The sequence below is a fragment of the Ambystoma mexicanum genome, chromosome 6q (assembly GCF_040938575.1).
Source record: "Ambystoma mexicanum isolate Mex_15411 chromosome 6q, UKY_AmexF1_1, whole genome shotgun sequence".
Taxonomy (NCBI): Eukaryota; Metazoa; Chordata; class Amphibia; order Caudata; family Ambystomatidae; genus Ambystoma; species Ambystoma mexicanum.
The window spans coordinates 1,549,055,635-1,549,071,077 of record NC_090937.1 but is presented as its reverse complement, the minus strand read 5'-3'; the positions used below and the strand labels follow the sequence as shown (position 1 = coordinate 1,549,071,077).

Genomic DNA, 15,443 nt, shown 5'->3' with positions numbered 1-15,443 from the left:
CTCCCTTCTTCTCTGCTTCACTCACTGTGTTCTTCCCCCTATGATTGAAAAGCACTCTGTTGCTCGCCGAAGTTAGGCCTGCTCTCTATAAATACAATAATACGAATAATAATAATACACAATTATGCCATGCCTTGAATACAAGCAGTACACGACACACCATCTAGCTCGCGCTGGCAAAGCCACAAGTAATAGGCTGCAGCCCAGGGTGTGTAGATATGTGAAATGACAATGTAGTGACTGTGATGTGTGAATAATGGACAATGGTGAACTTTGAACGCTTGTGCTTTTTGAAATGTTTTCAAATCTGTACTTTTTGACTTTTTTTAAAGTCTTACTCATGCACTCAATGTGAGACTACCTTTCTACTATTGTTTCACTATTGCATAAGTCAATGTTCTTGCATATAAAATACATGTTGCAGAATTGTAGTTGAATGAAGACAGCAAGTTAGGTAATGCTATGTGCTTCATGGCATAGATAAGTTCATTGTAAGATATTTGCATCAGTAGTAAAGAGTAAGAAGCACTATTAGTTCAAGTGTTTTCTGTATGCGTGTGTGATTGGGTCTTCTATTTCTAAGCACTGTAATGCGAGCTGTTATTGGAACTCAGTGATTTGACATCAGAAGGGTGATTAACAGAATGCAAACTCCTACGTGCACTATACAATCCTTTCTCTGGCAGGTGCTTAACACACAGAACAATTTTAAAAAGCAAACAACGTGTGTGCTATGTGTGGTGCCAAAGCACTTACATTTACAAGTAAGTCAAATTGTGAGTGCCAGAAATGCCATTACTCCCAACACACCCCCTATCGCTGTACAAAATCAGCACCTGCTAAATACATATTGGGGGAGTTTTTCAGGTTCCAAAAATATATAACGGTGTCTCTCCCATAGAAAAGAAAAATGTACGTTGAAGGAATTGGTAAAAGACTCTTTTTCAGACCCCCAACACAAAAATATGAACACAGACAACATTAGAATTTGGAAAATTATGAAAAGTGCCAATTTTTAGCACCATGGCCAGTTTACTGTCTCAGGCTGAAGGCATCTGAAAGCTGTTTGCTGCACGTTTCCAAGGCTGTACAGCATTGAAATATGCCTCTGCCTCCAAGTCATTAAAGCAAACATTACACATCAGAATTTGGGAAAAGTTAGCAAAGTGGTACATTTTAGGGACAAAGAAGCGAATTGCAGCCTTGGCCGAGCCATCACAATTTCTTCCAGCTTCCCTACCCAGGCATGTCAAGATCCTGTGGGACAGCAGTATCCTCGTGCCATCCGTGTCAGGATTCAGAGTGTTGCAGCCTTCAGGGAAATTTTAGAAGTCTCTAAACTGTCTTAAACAGCTGACATGTATCAGCTAAGTCCCATCCCTGTTTCCTTATTAACCAATCACATTCTAACAGATATTAATGTCATTAATGTAATCAGTAGGAACAGCAAAACAGAACATCTTCTTTGTTTATATTTGAACTATAGCCAATCTTGTAGTTATATGGCGCTTAGGTAAGAACTAGCAGGTCTGAACAAGGTGCACCTTTGTCCAATGATAAAAAAAAAACATCAGTGCTTTATAGATAACATTTTTGGCGTGTTTGCAATTAAAACCTTTTCAGAATAATGTTCTTTTGTAACTAAATATTGCATATGTTTTTGAATTTGGATACTCTCTGCTGCTATTTTCATATTAATAATGAAAGCAATTTTCTAAATACAATGCTGCTACATTTTAATAACTATTCTGATATTGGGATGGAGTGCTCACTAAAGCAAAGCGAGGGGATTGCACTGTTCTGAAAAACAATGTGCAAAAGGGACAAAATTAAAAGGGCGATTTATTGCTTAGTCAAGCTCTTATCTTGTGCTTTTCGCATAGAAATAAATAAATGCAATTTTAAATGCATCAAGCTTTTTTTGTGGCTTCCAGTGAACACATTAACCCTGTCATGACTTCTGAAGTTTCAATAATGCGCTGTATATGTTCAATTGTGCTTGAGAAGAGAAAGCTGGTAAAGTCCATAGTTCTACATGCACACTTGTGAAATGCATCCCTACAAAAGTCCAGAGGAAGGTTTCATGTGTGCCTACAGGCTTATGTGGCGTGACTTGGAGTTTGGAGCTAGCTGTTCGGATTATAAGCATATGTTGCAATTTATGACATTATGCTTTTTTTCACAAACACTTTTGGACAACATCTGATTGAACTGAAATGCTAACAATGTCTAAACTGTCTATACCTTTTCACTAGAAAAATTATAAAATAAGACAAATACTTTCAGTCATAGGTGTATGTTGTGGTGGGTTAGTGATTAAAGGCACACTTGGCTATGAAGATTGTATTACCCGAGGATCAGTTTACGATCAGTTATTAACACAGTCACCCTTAATACATTTTATAAATCCATTTCATGAGATATGGATTTTCATAACAAGCAGCTTAGTAGAAATGGCTGTTTAAATCACCATAGCTTGACACAGACCCCAGCACAGAGAATGGGCACTGTTCATGCTACCAGCATAACTCCATCCATCAACAAATGTCAGAAAAGGTGATAAGCCCTATATACTTTTCATACCCAGAGATGTGTTCTCATTTGATTGGCTAGCAGCACCTAAGTGAGCGTTTGCATTGGCAATGCTAGATTTTACACTAGTGCAATTTGACATAGAATAGGTTTTAATGTGGCATTTGGACTGAATGAAAAAATAAATAGAAACAATTGAAACATGCTTGGAACAGAAAACACCACTCACTATATATCAAAAGATGGGTAAAGGTGTAGTTAGTGAGAGGTAAAGGAGGAATGTGGGATCCCTATTAAAACATATAAATATTATCAAAAATCAAATAAAAGGGTCGACTTTCAGAAGTCTACTTTAAGACTTAAGCAATAATAAACTTAGGCCAGAAAACTTTATTTTAGGTTGTCTCCTTTTCGCGTGTAGATCTTTTTCTGGAGAACATTGAAGAATTACGTCTTCATCTCGGCCTATGGTTTGCAATGGCTGCATTGCTCTCGGGGCGGCTCGCCTGCCAATTGATCTTATGTCTTTCGTCCCCTCCATCCTTCTTCTTAAAGAAATATTGTAAAACGGCCACCTAGCAGTGCGAGCACTATATAAAGCAGGGCACTTATAAAAAGTACATATCAAACTCAGCACACAGCACACAAACCGCTTCTTTCTCCTCTTGACAAGACATTGGGGGTCATTACGACCCTGGCGTTAAGGGTTTAACGGCGCCATAAAAGGTGCCGGTGCCGTTAAACCCTTAACGCCTGATTACGAGGTCCCTTCGCGGCTCCCGACCTTAACGACTGGTCTGGACCAGCCGTTAAAGTAGGGACCTGCAAAGGGACTCCCGAGGTAATTACGGTACTGCAATTTGCGGTACCGTAATTACCGCCTTCCCCAGTCCCATTGAGCCCTATGGGGCAAAAATGGGAATGGGGAAGGGCCAATGGTAAATGGGGAATTACCGCCCCGTCAACCTTGGAATGGGGCGGTATTTCCCCATTTACCATTGGCGGACTCGTTACAATACCGGCAGCAACCATGGTGCTAATAGCGCCATTGGTTACCGCCGGTGTTGTAATGAGGGCCATTGGCCCTCATTCCTAGTCGGCCGGTCCAGTATTAAAGTGCCGGTATCCCCAAATACCGGCACTTTACCGGACCAGCCGACTACAGGGTTCGCTGTGAGGCACCGGTTTTACCTCCAGCTAAAATTTGAAGGTAAGGCAGTTGTCCTACAAATAACGCTGTCCTTGCCGGCACCAGAACTGCCGTTAATGACGGCAAATCACCTCATGGAGTCCTATGGGATTTACACTGTCACTCCGGCACTCGTGATCCAATGGCAACACCGTGGACCGGGTGCTGGAAACGGCAATAGCCTTTACCTGTATCCTGGTGGGTTTACCGCCAGGATACTGACAGGGTTGTAATGAGGCCAAGTGTACGTGAGGGAAAAAAAAATGTGTCGTTCTGGGAAAAAGATGTAAAAAAACGAAATGAGCATTTAAATTCCTTCCTTTTACCTTTTCTTTTTTGATATCAAGAAAGTAATGAAAAATATTGATAATGTGGTCATGCGAAATTGATAAAATATTGTTAGAAATCTCCAAGAATAATGAAGCACTTTATGAACCTTCAATGTCATTATAGACACAGCTCCTCTACGGGCAGGGAGGAAGGAGGCAATGTAGGTTCTGTTGATGCTAATTCTTGCTCAGAATTAGGGTTTGTGGATGGCCGAAACAAGCACTTACATTTTGCTAGATCCTAAAGTGCAAACGTGGCACTAAAATTAGGCGTAAAAGTTTTAGCTTGCTGTAGCAACATTTCTTTGAGGGCTGCAGCATTTTCATCATTTTTGCAAGTGGAACAAGGGGGGTGAAATGGGATTACAATGTCCAACTCTCCTGTCGCTTCACCTGGAAAAAAAACAAATGCTTTTCCGGCAGCGTATAATTTCCATGCTGGTAGAAAACCATTGGGTCCCTATGAACTCGGTCTGTTTTTGGCACCTGCTAAAAGCAGGCAGATTCCATAGCAACGTATTGTAAATGCCTCCTGCAGCATAAAGTGAGATCCATTTACACTCATTAGCGCTACGAAGTGAAGTGAAAGCGTGCAGACCAAATTTTAACATTTTGGGTCTGATTCATGGAATATTTGTATTTGTATTTGTATTGTATTGTTTATATAGCGCTTTAAACCAAAGGGCTTTATAGTTTAACAACACAGGAACATTAAACATGCTACATAGAAGCAATAACAGTATATTTGACACAAACCAGAAAAACAGCATGTGGAACAATTTGAATTTGAGGAGGAAGAAGAATGGAGGGGAGGGGTGGAAAAAAGGGAGAAAGCGTAGGGAGTGGTGGGAGTTATGAGGGAGGATGGAGATCATGGGGAGACAGGGAAGAAAGAGGGACGAGGAAGAGGGTATTGAAAGGAGAGAGAAAAGGTGTCAGGGAGGGGAGTGGAGAAGGAGTGCTTTCAAGGAGGAACAGAAGGAGGACTAGCTGGAAGTGGAGTGGATGAAAGGAAGGGATTTCCAATGTAGGGGGGCAAGGAGCTGAGAGGAGCGGAAATGAGAGGCGCCGCAAGGTGGAGGGGGGGTGGAAAGTAAGAAGAGATGTGCAGAACTAAGGAAGCGAGAGGGGGTACAGAATGAGAGAAGAGAGAAACGGTAAGGAGGGGCAAAGGTCATGAAGAGATTTAAAGACAAGACAAAGGAAGTAAAATTTAAGTTGGGAATGGAAAGGAAGCCAGACAATGTCGGAAAGTGAGTTGGAGATGGAATCATGGGGAGAGAGAAGACGGAGGGTACGGATGGCAGACTGGTAGAGGGATTTAAGGGGAGCAAGATGGGAGGCAGGGAGACCGAAAAAGAGAGAAGAACAGTAGAAACGGTGAGAAAAGATAAGGGAGGAGATTAAGAGTTTGGTAGCATGGAAGGTGAGAGAAGCACAGACTTTACAGATATTGAAGAGGTGGTAGCGACAAGAGCGAGACGTAAGGGAAATATGGTGACTATAGGACAGGCATGAGTCAAAGTACTGTCCTAGATTCTGGGCATGAGGGTAAATCGGAAGATTAGAAGGGAGAAAATGAATAGAGGGAGGGGGAGAAGGAGGAGGACTTGTGTTAGAAGGGAAGAATAAGACCTCATTCTTGTCAGTATTAAGAGAGATAGTAAGAGGACATCCGATTTTTAATGGCAGTGAGACAGGAGGAGAGATTTAGATGTAGGTCAGGAGAGAAGGAAGAAAAGGAGAGGAACAGCTGAGTATCATCAGCGTAGAAATGGTGAGAAATACTGAATGATGAGATGAGAGGAGCGAGAAGTGAAGTATAGAGAGAGAATAAGAAGGGTCCGAGGACGGAGCCTTGGGGAACGCCGTAGTCCAGACGGAAGGTGGAGGAGGTATGTCCACCCCAAGAGATGGCGAATGAGCGGTGTAAGATGAGAGCCAGTTAAGGACTGAGCCTTGGAAGCCAAAGGAGGAAAGAGTATTGAGAAGTAAGGGGTGATCGACAGTATCAAAAGCAGCAGAGAGGTCGAGGAGGATGAGGATAGAGGATTGCTTAGCATAGCGAGCAGTAAGGAGGTAGTTAAGGACACAAGAGCAGATTCAGTGGAGTGTTTAAGGCGGACGCCAGATTGCGAGGGAGGAAGGAGAGAGTGGAAAGGTCGAAAGTTGAGAATAGGCTAGGCGTTCAAGTAATTTAGAGAGAAAAGGTAGAAGTGAGATTGGGCGAAAGTTAGCTGTAAGAAGGGGATTCACAGAAGGCTTTTTAAGGATAGGGATAATAGTGGCATGCTTGAAGGCCGTAGGAAAGGTGGCCATGGAGAGACAAGTGTTGAAGAAGGAGGTTAAATAGGGAATAAGAATAATATTTATCCGGTTGAAAGTGAATTTGCAGTGCTGAAAAGTGACTTTGCACTGCCGTCATAAACCCTGATTCATGGAACCGTGCAAAGTGTATTTTTGGCGTGCAAAGTCTGGGCAAAGTCATTTTGTACTGCAAAAATACACTTTGCACGGTTCCATGACGAAAATTGCATGGAGGGCTCAAAGTATATGAAAGGGCACACATTGCTCCCAACATGCCAGTTGCATACGCTATTTGGAAAATGAACCCAAAAAATGCAAAAGGAAGTATTTGCTCTGTCTTTCTTGGTCACATTCATGCATTGTTGTATCCAAGACGGTGCCTGTCTTGCAGATTACAGTCTAGTAACGGCGAGCACTTTATTTACTCTGCAGGTAGTCCCATTACGCCTAACTATATGGACAACTCCACCTCAAACGTGGCACCCTGGTGCACGTGCAACTCAAGTGGAAACCGACAGGAAGAATGCGAGAGCTTTCTGCACCTCTTCACAGACAACATCTGCATCCGTGAGTATCAAGAACCGCTGCATTACTACCCGACTTCCATTGGCCGAAGCGCTGCACAGCGGCGGTGCTAAACCAGTGAGCAGAAACGCACAGCGCAGCCTTTTGCAAAGTTATGTACAGGTTGTCATTGTTTCTATCCCTAGCAATTTGTTGTCGAACTCTGCACATCAACCGGGTCCATTTTCAAGATATCCACATTGACAATGTATACAGATATGTACAAATACATATGAGTTTCAGTTGGCATCATATAAATATAGGTTGGGTCATTTGAAAACATGATTGAATTGTATCTGTTGAGCACTCATTTGTGAGCTGAATTGTGAATCCATGCCAGACATCACTCCAAAACCCCTTGGTACTTCTAGAGATAAAGATATTGGTAAGCCTTCCTTGAAACCACTGTAATCCGCCTCATTGGGAAAAGCATAGTTATGCCTACTCAGCTAAGTGGGGTACCCCTTTATTAGCCACGTAGCTTAAATGACAAAATCCAGAATCTCAGGTATTGGGATCGAGGATCAGACTTCCATCAGGAAAATGCAAGGCCTCTAGAGACATATATTGTAGCAAGAAAGAAGGGAGAGTTGAAGGCCTGAATAGATGTGATCACTGTGCCGGCTGTAATTCCACGGATGAAAATGTCGACGACCATTACGGCGCAGTGATCAGATAGCTCACTGTAGCCTGCATCTCCCTACCCCACTCCCCCTCTAGCTACTTACCTTAACAGCAGGACACACAGACTTACCTCATCCTGCAGCATCAGTTCCCAGCCACTTGCGTGGGTCGGCGCTGGGGCCGCAGGGTCCCTTTTTCTTTCCCCAAATCTTTCTTGTGCCCTGCTCTTCATTTAACGGAAGCAGGGGACACCCCCGCAAACCCTGCCACCGCCGACCCCCATTACCACGACTAAGAGGAGTGGGGGGCACCCCCACTTCGATTAGTGGCAGTAATGGAACTCAGCCTTTTTTTTACTGTGCAGAGGCGCAGTGTTAGTCCCGGGCGACATTCTAGAGTCGCAGTAAATGTACAGTCCCGATGGCTCTAGCCCTACCGGCTGCCTGGAGACCATATGAGAGAAAGCAGATACATGGCCGCCATATTGGCTTAGGATATTTTAAGCTCTAAAACCAGCAAGGAAACAGTGCTATAGATACTCAAAGAAATCCTTGAATTGATGCTACAGATAACATATGGCTGCCAGGCACCAAGCCTAAACCTCCAGGAAACATGTCAACCATGGCTGTGTAGGTAAATTCTATGCACCATGCGTGAAATTGACTGCCTGTGAAAGAGGCAAGCATTGCTAGTGCTCCCAACACTACAGCACAGCACTCATAAGGCTATTGGCTGCCTGCAGGGCACAGATAGCTCAGTGTTTTTTCATGACGAATGATTGTGCATTTTGCTTATAACAATGTAAAGCTCAATGGCTCACCATTGTAGAGCAACTGAGCAAAACAGTGCAGTGCACAATTGCATACCATTGAGATAGCAGAAATAACTAATTTGCTTAAGCTGCTGAAAGAGCAACAGTATAATGTGCCAGCGAAAGTTGTGGTGCAGGATTAGCTAGGTCATTCATTAGTACACAATGAGTGACTTGTTCATGTATTCAGTTGTTATTTTGTGTGTATTTTCTCATAGCAACTGGATTCAATTGAATGCTCTGCCTTATCGCAAGCTTGTTGCACTATAAAAAGGCAATGTAACAATGGTACGTTAAATGTGTGGGTAGCAATACACATATAATGTTAACAATGTCACACGGGTGTCTTACCTTGTTGTGCCTTGCTTGATGTCTCTGCCTTTCCTTAGAGAGCTAACCAACGCAGGTGTTATGGTTGTAGCACCTGCAATTGGACATTTTTTGCCTTTTAGATTATCCCTGCTTGTAGTTGGGGTGCTCCAACTATCTATACGCCGCACGCTTGCTAGAATAGGACTGCTTTGGGGCCCTTTCTGCAGGTGATATGTTTCTGTTGAGGCTCTTATTGCCTTTTTTTTAGGAACTAATCACGAGAGCAGAGCGGTGCGTCCAAGATCTTGATTCATCCAACATACTATTGACATCATTACAAGTGTACCTCTTGCCCCATTAATGGAATTGTGCCATTGCATGACATGGAGTGCCATCCGGTAGGCATTTCTAGAGTGGGCATTTCTTCATTTAAATAGGGTGGCGTGCCCCAACCTAATGCAGAATGATTGCCACGTGTGTGGTTAATATTAGCAGGCCATGCTTAGAGCAATTAGACTCTGTGTGCTTGCCACATCTGGTGGCGCATACACACTGCATAGCCCAAGTGGTGTCTTGAAGGGAGAAAATATGGTACCCAATTTTAGCTGCACCCATCTCCTGAAGCGGGGCAAAGTCCCATTGAAAGGAGCACTTGGCTTTCACCAAAGCGCAAGTTGTCAGCTCATGGGTGAGCTGCAGGGACAGCATCCTCCCGTGCATGAAGGAAATGTAGAGGAGCAGATGTGTACATGCACAGGAGATCCCGCCCCCCTACCTCCTTTGTATTGGAGACATGAGGCTGTGCCTTTCCTGACACCAGCAATCGTACCAATACTGCAGCAAGTATTTGGAAGGAGCTATCCATTGAGACAACCCTATCGAATGTACCCTGGAGTTGATGACATCCTACAGGAGGAACTCCCTGAAGGAATATGAGAAAGAGCAAAGAAAATGAACTGGTGACCTCATAAGAAAGTGTCCACCTTGTCCCGAGATACTGAATGAAGACGGTGGGCCTCATTACAAGTCCAGAGGTGACCCTGCCGGTGCTACCGGCGGGTTGCCGCCAGACTCGTAATATTTTATGGGTGCCTGACTTCCTGGAGCCACCGGGAGATTACAACCCGGAAGTCAGGCGCCGGTAAAATATAAGTCCCCATTCCCATAGAGTCCAATTGGACTCTATGGGAGTGGGGACGCGGAAGTGCCGGCACCGTTGTTCATGCTGCCGTCGCTTCCATGAGGAGTCTGCCTACTGTGGCCGCTGCGCCTTGTAGGATCAGACCTGTTAGGTACAGCGGCCATGGCAGGAAGACATGTAGTTTGCCGGTCTGGAAACTAGGGTGCTAGTGAGCTTACCAGAACCCTTGTTTCTAAATCGTCAAACTTATAATGAGGCTCGATGTATGAATCACAGAGGACAAATGACAAAGTAAAATTACACATTAACAATGAATGTACAGGTGCTGAAATGCAAGGTAGAAGCTAGCTATGAGTAGTGGAAAGAATGCAAGCGAAACCACCACTATGTAGAAACTGGACATTGGTATCATGAAATAATAAGCCAGAGATGTTGGGCTAAATGGGTGGTGAGGTAGCTTTATGACCTATCTCCCTGCACCTGGGTCTTGGTTTACGTGCTGCTAAATGACCCGAATTGCCCAGACATGGCACAAAAGTGCCAACCAATTGTATTAGTCAGTATAACAAAGGGCCTTATAGGTTAGAAGACCAATGAAACACAGTGTGAGGATATCGTACCAATACCGCAGCAAGTATTTGGAAGGAGATATCCATTGAGACAACCCTATCGAATGTACCCTGTAGCTGATGACATCCTACAGGAGGAGCTCCCTGAAGGAATATGAGAAAGAGAATAGAAACCCTACGCCGGGTGTATTTCACCAGCTTTCCTAACCTGTTTTGGGCTCCCCTTCAGTGCTTTAAGTGGGCCGGGGCTGGGCCCTGGCAGTCTCCAAAAAGTGGGGCTGAGCCCGGGGTCTGCCGGGTTACCCCGGTCCCACCAAATAACAGTGAGACACATTATCCCGCCACAGCCGCAGCCGCAATGGGATATGCGCCTGTCATTTAGTCAGGCAAGCTGGCAGAAGTGCCAGCCAGCCGCAGCGTCGCTGTTTCTGGCTGGCACTTCTGTCAGTCACTGTAATTTCCTCTGGTGACCCCTCGCTTGAGGGGTCACCAGGGGAAGTACTGTCCTTTTCTTTCACCCTCCCCAGTTCACCGAGGCATCTTTGACCCTCGGCAAACATGGGGACTGCGTGACATATTTCTATATTTATAAAAGATGGCTTGTAAAGTACACAATTCAAGCCATCTTTTATAAAGTTTTGCCGGTGGACAAAGACGCCTCATAAACATAGAAATGTGTTACATATTTCTGTATTTAAAAAAGAAGTCTTGAAAAGTGCACAGACCATAGTAAGGTACACATACAAATATGTGTACTTTACTATTGTTTGTGTACTTGGCAAGCCATCTTTTATAAATATGGAAATATGTTGCATATTTATAAGCTTATAAAAGATGGCTTGCAAAGTACACAAAATTGTATGAGAAACCCCACCAAATGTAATGGGAACCTTGTTAAAATCATCCTTTCACTGTTCTAAAGGAATCATATCAAAATACTTCTATAGAAGAAACACCATCTCTCATGTAGCCCATTGGTTCTGGAGTGGTATTAACCCTCTCAGTGCAAGGGCCAGACCTATATCCCTGTGAAAACACTGCAAAAATGCGTGTCAAACCCGTAACGGATGCCTTGATTGTTAATAGCATAGTACGCTACACCAAATTTGTCTTCTCTCTGATACCATCTTGGAATGGTATAAGAGATTATGAGGCAGATTCATGGAACAAACGTGCGCCGAAAATCTACGCGCAAGCAGGCGCAAGCAGGCGCAAGCAGGCGCAAGCGGAAAAAAAGAGGCGTGCGATTCATGGAAGTCCCTGCGCGTGTCTTCCTCGGGATGTGCGCCAAACCCGTGCATGGCGCACACGTCACTGCAACATCCCGAAAGACGTGCGCGACGCGCACAGTGAAAGCGCACAACCTCTGCGCATACACTAGAAAGTGGGCGGAACACGGGGCGTAACGCGCGGAATGGGGAACAACTCGCAAAAACAAGGGCGTAACTGGGGATGTACTGCGGGAAGCAGAGGGAACGCCCACACGCACCCGAACCACACGTATTCATGGAATCGAATAGGGCAAAGCCACGCACAGCGGAAGACACGCGCAAGCCCAAACACGTCCGCCACACGAAGGCAGGCGGTAGCGTCCCTGCGCATTACAAAAGTGGCAACATACAGCAATAGTGCCTGTGCGAGCGGGGCACGTGTATTTCGGGGTTGCGCGGGAAGTTACACACGCGATTGAGCGGGGTACGTGTATTTCAGGGGTTCGCGTGAAGTTTCTCACGCGATCGGGCCTGGGGGAGCGGGCTTCGTGTATTTCAGGGGTTCGCGTGAAGTTTCTCACGCGATCGGGCCTGGGGGAGCGGGCTATGTGTATTGCAGGGGTTCGCATGAAGTTTCTCACGCGATCGGGCCTGGGGGAGCGGGCTACGTGTATTTCAGGGGTTCGCGTGAATTTTCTCACGCGATCGGGCCTGGGGGAGCGGGCTACGTGTATTTCAGGGGTTCGCGTGAAGTTTCTCACACGATCGGGCCTGGGGGAGCGGGCTATGTGTATTTCAGGGGTTCGCGTGAAGTTTCTCACGCGATCTGGCCTGGGGGAGCAGGCTACGTGTATTTCAGGGGTTCGCGTGAAGTTTCTCACGCGATCGGGCCTGGGGGAGCGGGCTACGTGTATTTCAGGGGTTCGCGTGAAGTTTCTCACGCGATCGGGCCTGGGGGAGCGGGCTACGTGTATTTCAGGGGTTCGCGTGAATTTTCTCACGCGATCGGGCCTGGGGGAGCGGGCTACGTGTATTTCAGGGGTTCGCGTGAAGTTTCTCACGCGATTGGGCCTGGGGGAGCGGGCTACGTGTATTTCAGGGGTTCGCGTGAACTTTCTCACGCGATCGGGGGTACCACTCACCGTCTGCCTTGCGTGTAGTAGAACGCGTAGCCAACACCCGCTGTGAAGTAATAGCGTGTGAACCCCAACGGATGGAAAAAACACGCACCCATGAAAAGCACGTACAGAATATAAAGGCACGCGGGATCTCCAAGCCCTGCCAGGGCAACGCCTGTGCGCAAAACGTCACAGACGCGCTTACGCTGTAAGGGCCTTTGGTCCAATGAAATCGCATACGCGTGCTGACACGCTTACGCGCTAAGGGCCTTTCCTCGAATTACACGCTGACGTGCAGATTTTTCACGTGCCAAATCACTCCGTATCAAGCTGGCCACACGAAAACAGACGGAAGACCACGCTCCTGCCCAGAAGGCCGAATCACTGCCCCCCAGTGCCCCGAGCAGCCTCCCACGTGCCATCTGCTGCTGCCTGCCTGCCTGCCTGCCTGCCTGCCTGCTGCCACCGTGCCCTGCCATTTGGTGCCTGCACATCAGCCATCTGCAGGGGTCCAGTTGCTGTGTCCACCCCTGCTGGTACAGAAGACTCCCGACTCGAATAACATCGCTCCACAGCCCAGCCCCAGGACCCAGTTGCCCACCCACTCCTGCCCCTGGGGTTGCTATGTCGGGCACATCCACATCTGACCCCAGTGGCAACCCCCGGCCAGAGGGGCAGAGTGGCACCAGCTTCACTGCCACCGAAGTTGGTGTCCTGGTGGAGCAAGTCCTGGGGCAGTATGATGCCCTCTTCGGATCGTCCCGCGCCAACAGGGAAGGACGGGATAGGATCTGGGCCGACTGTGTGGTTGCCATCAACGCGGAGGGGGTGGCAACCCGCACCATCCAGAAGGTCAAGAAGCGCTGGGAGGACTTGAGGTCCAGGACCCTCATGAAGGCCCGGCGCCTCGTGGAGGGGGGCCGGGGCCGCATGAGTTCCATCCAGTTGAGGGTCCTGGAACGCGCACACCCAGCGCTCCACGCCCAGGTCCTTGAGAGGGAGACCCGTCTGGAGTTGAGCGGTAAGTGGCCAAGCATTGCTGTGTGAGACAGGGCATGTTGCAGTGTGCTGGTTGTCTGATACTTGCCTGCATGTGTGACATAGGCCATGTACGCATGTATGTGTGCAGGGACATCATGGGAATGCATGTGCGACCTGTAATGTGTGAACCGCACGGTTGTTGCATGTGTTTGAATGCGACGTGGGGAGCCCTGTGCAGATTGCACACATGAGAGCATGGCAGTCTCTGTTCCTGGACATGGGTGGGGGCGAGGGATGGGTGCTGATGCCAGATACATATGTGGTATCCATGTCTGTGTGCCTGACCTGCGTGTCTGTGACTTGTGAGTGACTTGTGAGTGCCATGGATGTCAATCCAACTTCTCATCCACCCTAGCTACTCGCGTGCCCGGCCTGGCTCCCATAGCCCCCGAGAGCCTGGTGAGTGCAGCCGCCTGTGTTTTAGGTCCGAATCCACCCTTCTGGTGGCATCCGTAGTCCCCGTTCCCCCCCCGTAGCCCATCCGCCTCCCATTCCCCCCCCCGCATCCATTTCCTCATTCCCCGGCCCTCCCCGCCTCCCGCCCACCCCCTCCCATTGGTCGCATCAAGAGGACTTCCATTCAAAGCCAATCCCCCCAGGGCAGCCCCTGCCCGGCAGCCCCATCGGCTAAGGACCCATGGCCAAGGGCGGCTCCAACAGAGGCGGCTCCAGGAAGTGTCAGCAGATGTCCGCAGGGGACGCCAAGGAAGCCAGCAACCAACAGTCACCACCAAAACCGTGAGTGTGGTATGGGTAGGGGAGTAGAGCAATCACTCCACTCCAGAAAGCCCATGCCACTCTATTTTACCACCAAATAACATAGATTGCCATAATGTTAGCATGTCCACTCCTAGACGGAATTTGTGAAAGTTAGCATGTCCACTCCTAGACGGAATTTGTGAAAGTTAGCATGTCCACTCTAGAACTGTGAAAGTTAGCATGTCCACTCCTAGACGGAATTGTGAAAGTTAGCATGTCCACTCCTAGACGGAATTTATGAAAGTTAGCATGTCCACTCTAGAACTGTGAAAGTTAGCATGTCCACTCTAGAACTGTGAAAGTTAGCATGTCCACTCCTAGACGGAATTTATGAAAGTTAGCATGTCCACTCTAGAACTATGAAAGTTAGCATGTCCACTCCTAGACGGAATTGTGAAAGTTAGCATGTCCACTCCTAGACGGAATTGTGAAAGTTTGCATGTCCACTCTAGAACTGTGAAAGTTAGCATGTCCACTCCTAGACGGAATTGTGAAAGTTAGCATGTCCACTCTAGAACTGTGAAAGTTAGCATGTCCACTCCTAGACTGAATTGTGAAAGTTGGCATGTCCACTCCTTGATGGAATTGTGAAAGTTAGCATGTCCACTCCTAGACGGAATTGTGAAAGTTAGCATGTCCACTCTAGAACTGTGAAAGTTAGCATGTCCACTCCTAGACGGAGTTGTGAAAGTTAGCATGTCCACTCTAGAACTGTAAAAGTTAGCATGTCCACTCCTAGACGGAATTGTGAAAGTTAGCATGTCCACTCTAGAACTGTGAAAGTTAGCATGTCCACTCCTAGACTGAATTGTGAAAGTTGGCATGTCCACTCCTTGATGGAATTGTGAAAGTTAGCATGTCCACTCCTAGACGGAATTGTGAAAGTTAGCATGTCCACTCTAGAACTGTGAAAGTTAGCATGTCCACTCCTAGACG

At 46.8% G+C, this 15,443-nt stretch overlaps 1 protein-coding gene across 1 annotated transcript in view; it reads left to right on the top strand.

The window, feature by feature from the left end:
• Positions 1 to 15,443, top strand: part of GFRA4 (GDNF family receptor alpha 4) — a 929,345-nt gene that overhangs the window by 867,755 nt on the left and 46,147 nt on the right. Inside the window, exon 6 of the mRNA XM_069632254.1 lies at positions 6,790 to 6,924. Within this exon, the coding sequence (XP_069488355.1) occupies positions 6,790 to 6,924 (135 nt within the window). The remainder of the gene's footprint in view (positions 1 to 6,789; positions 6,925 to 15,443) is intronic.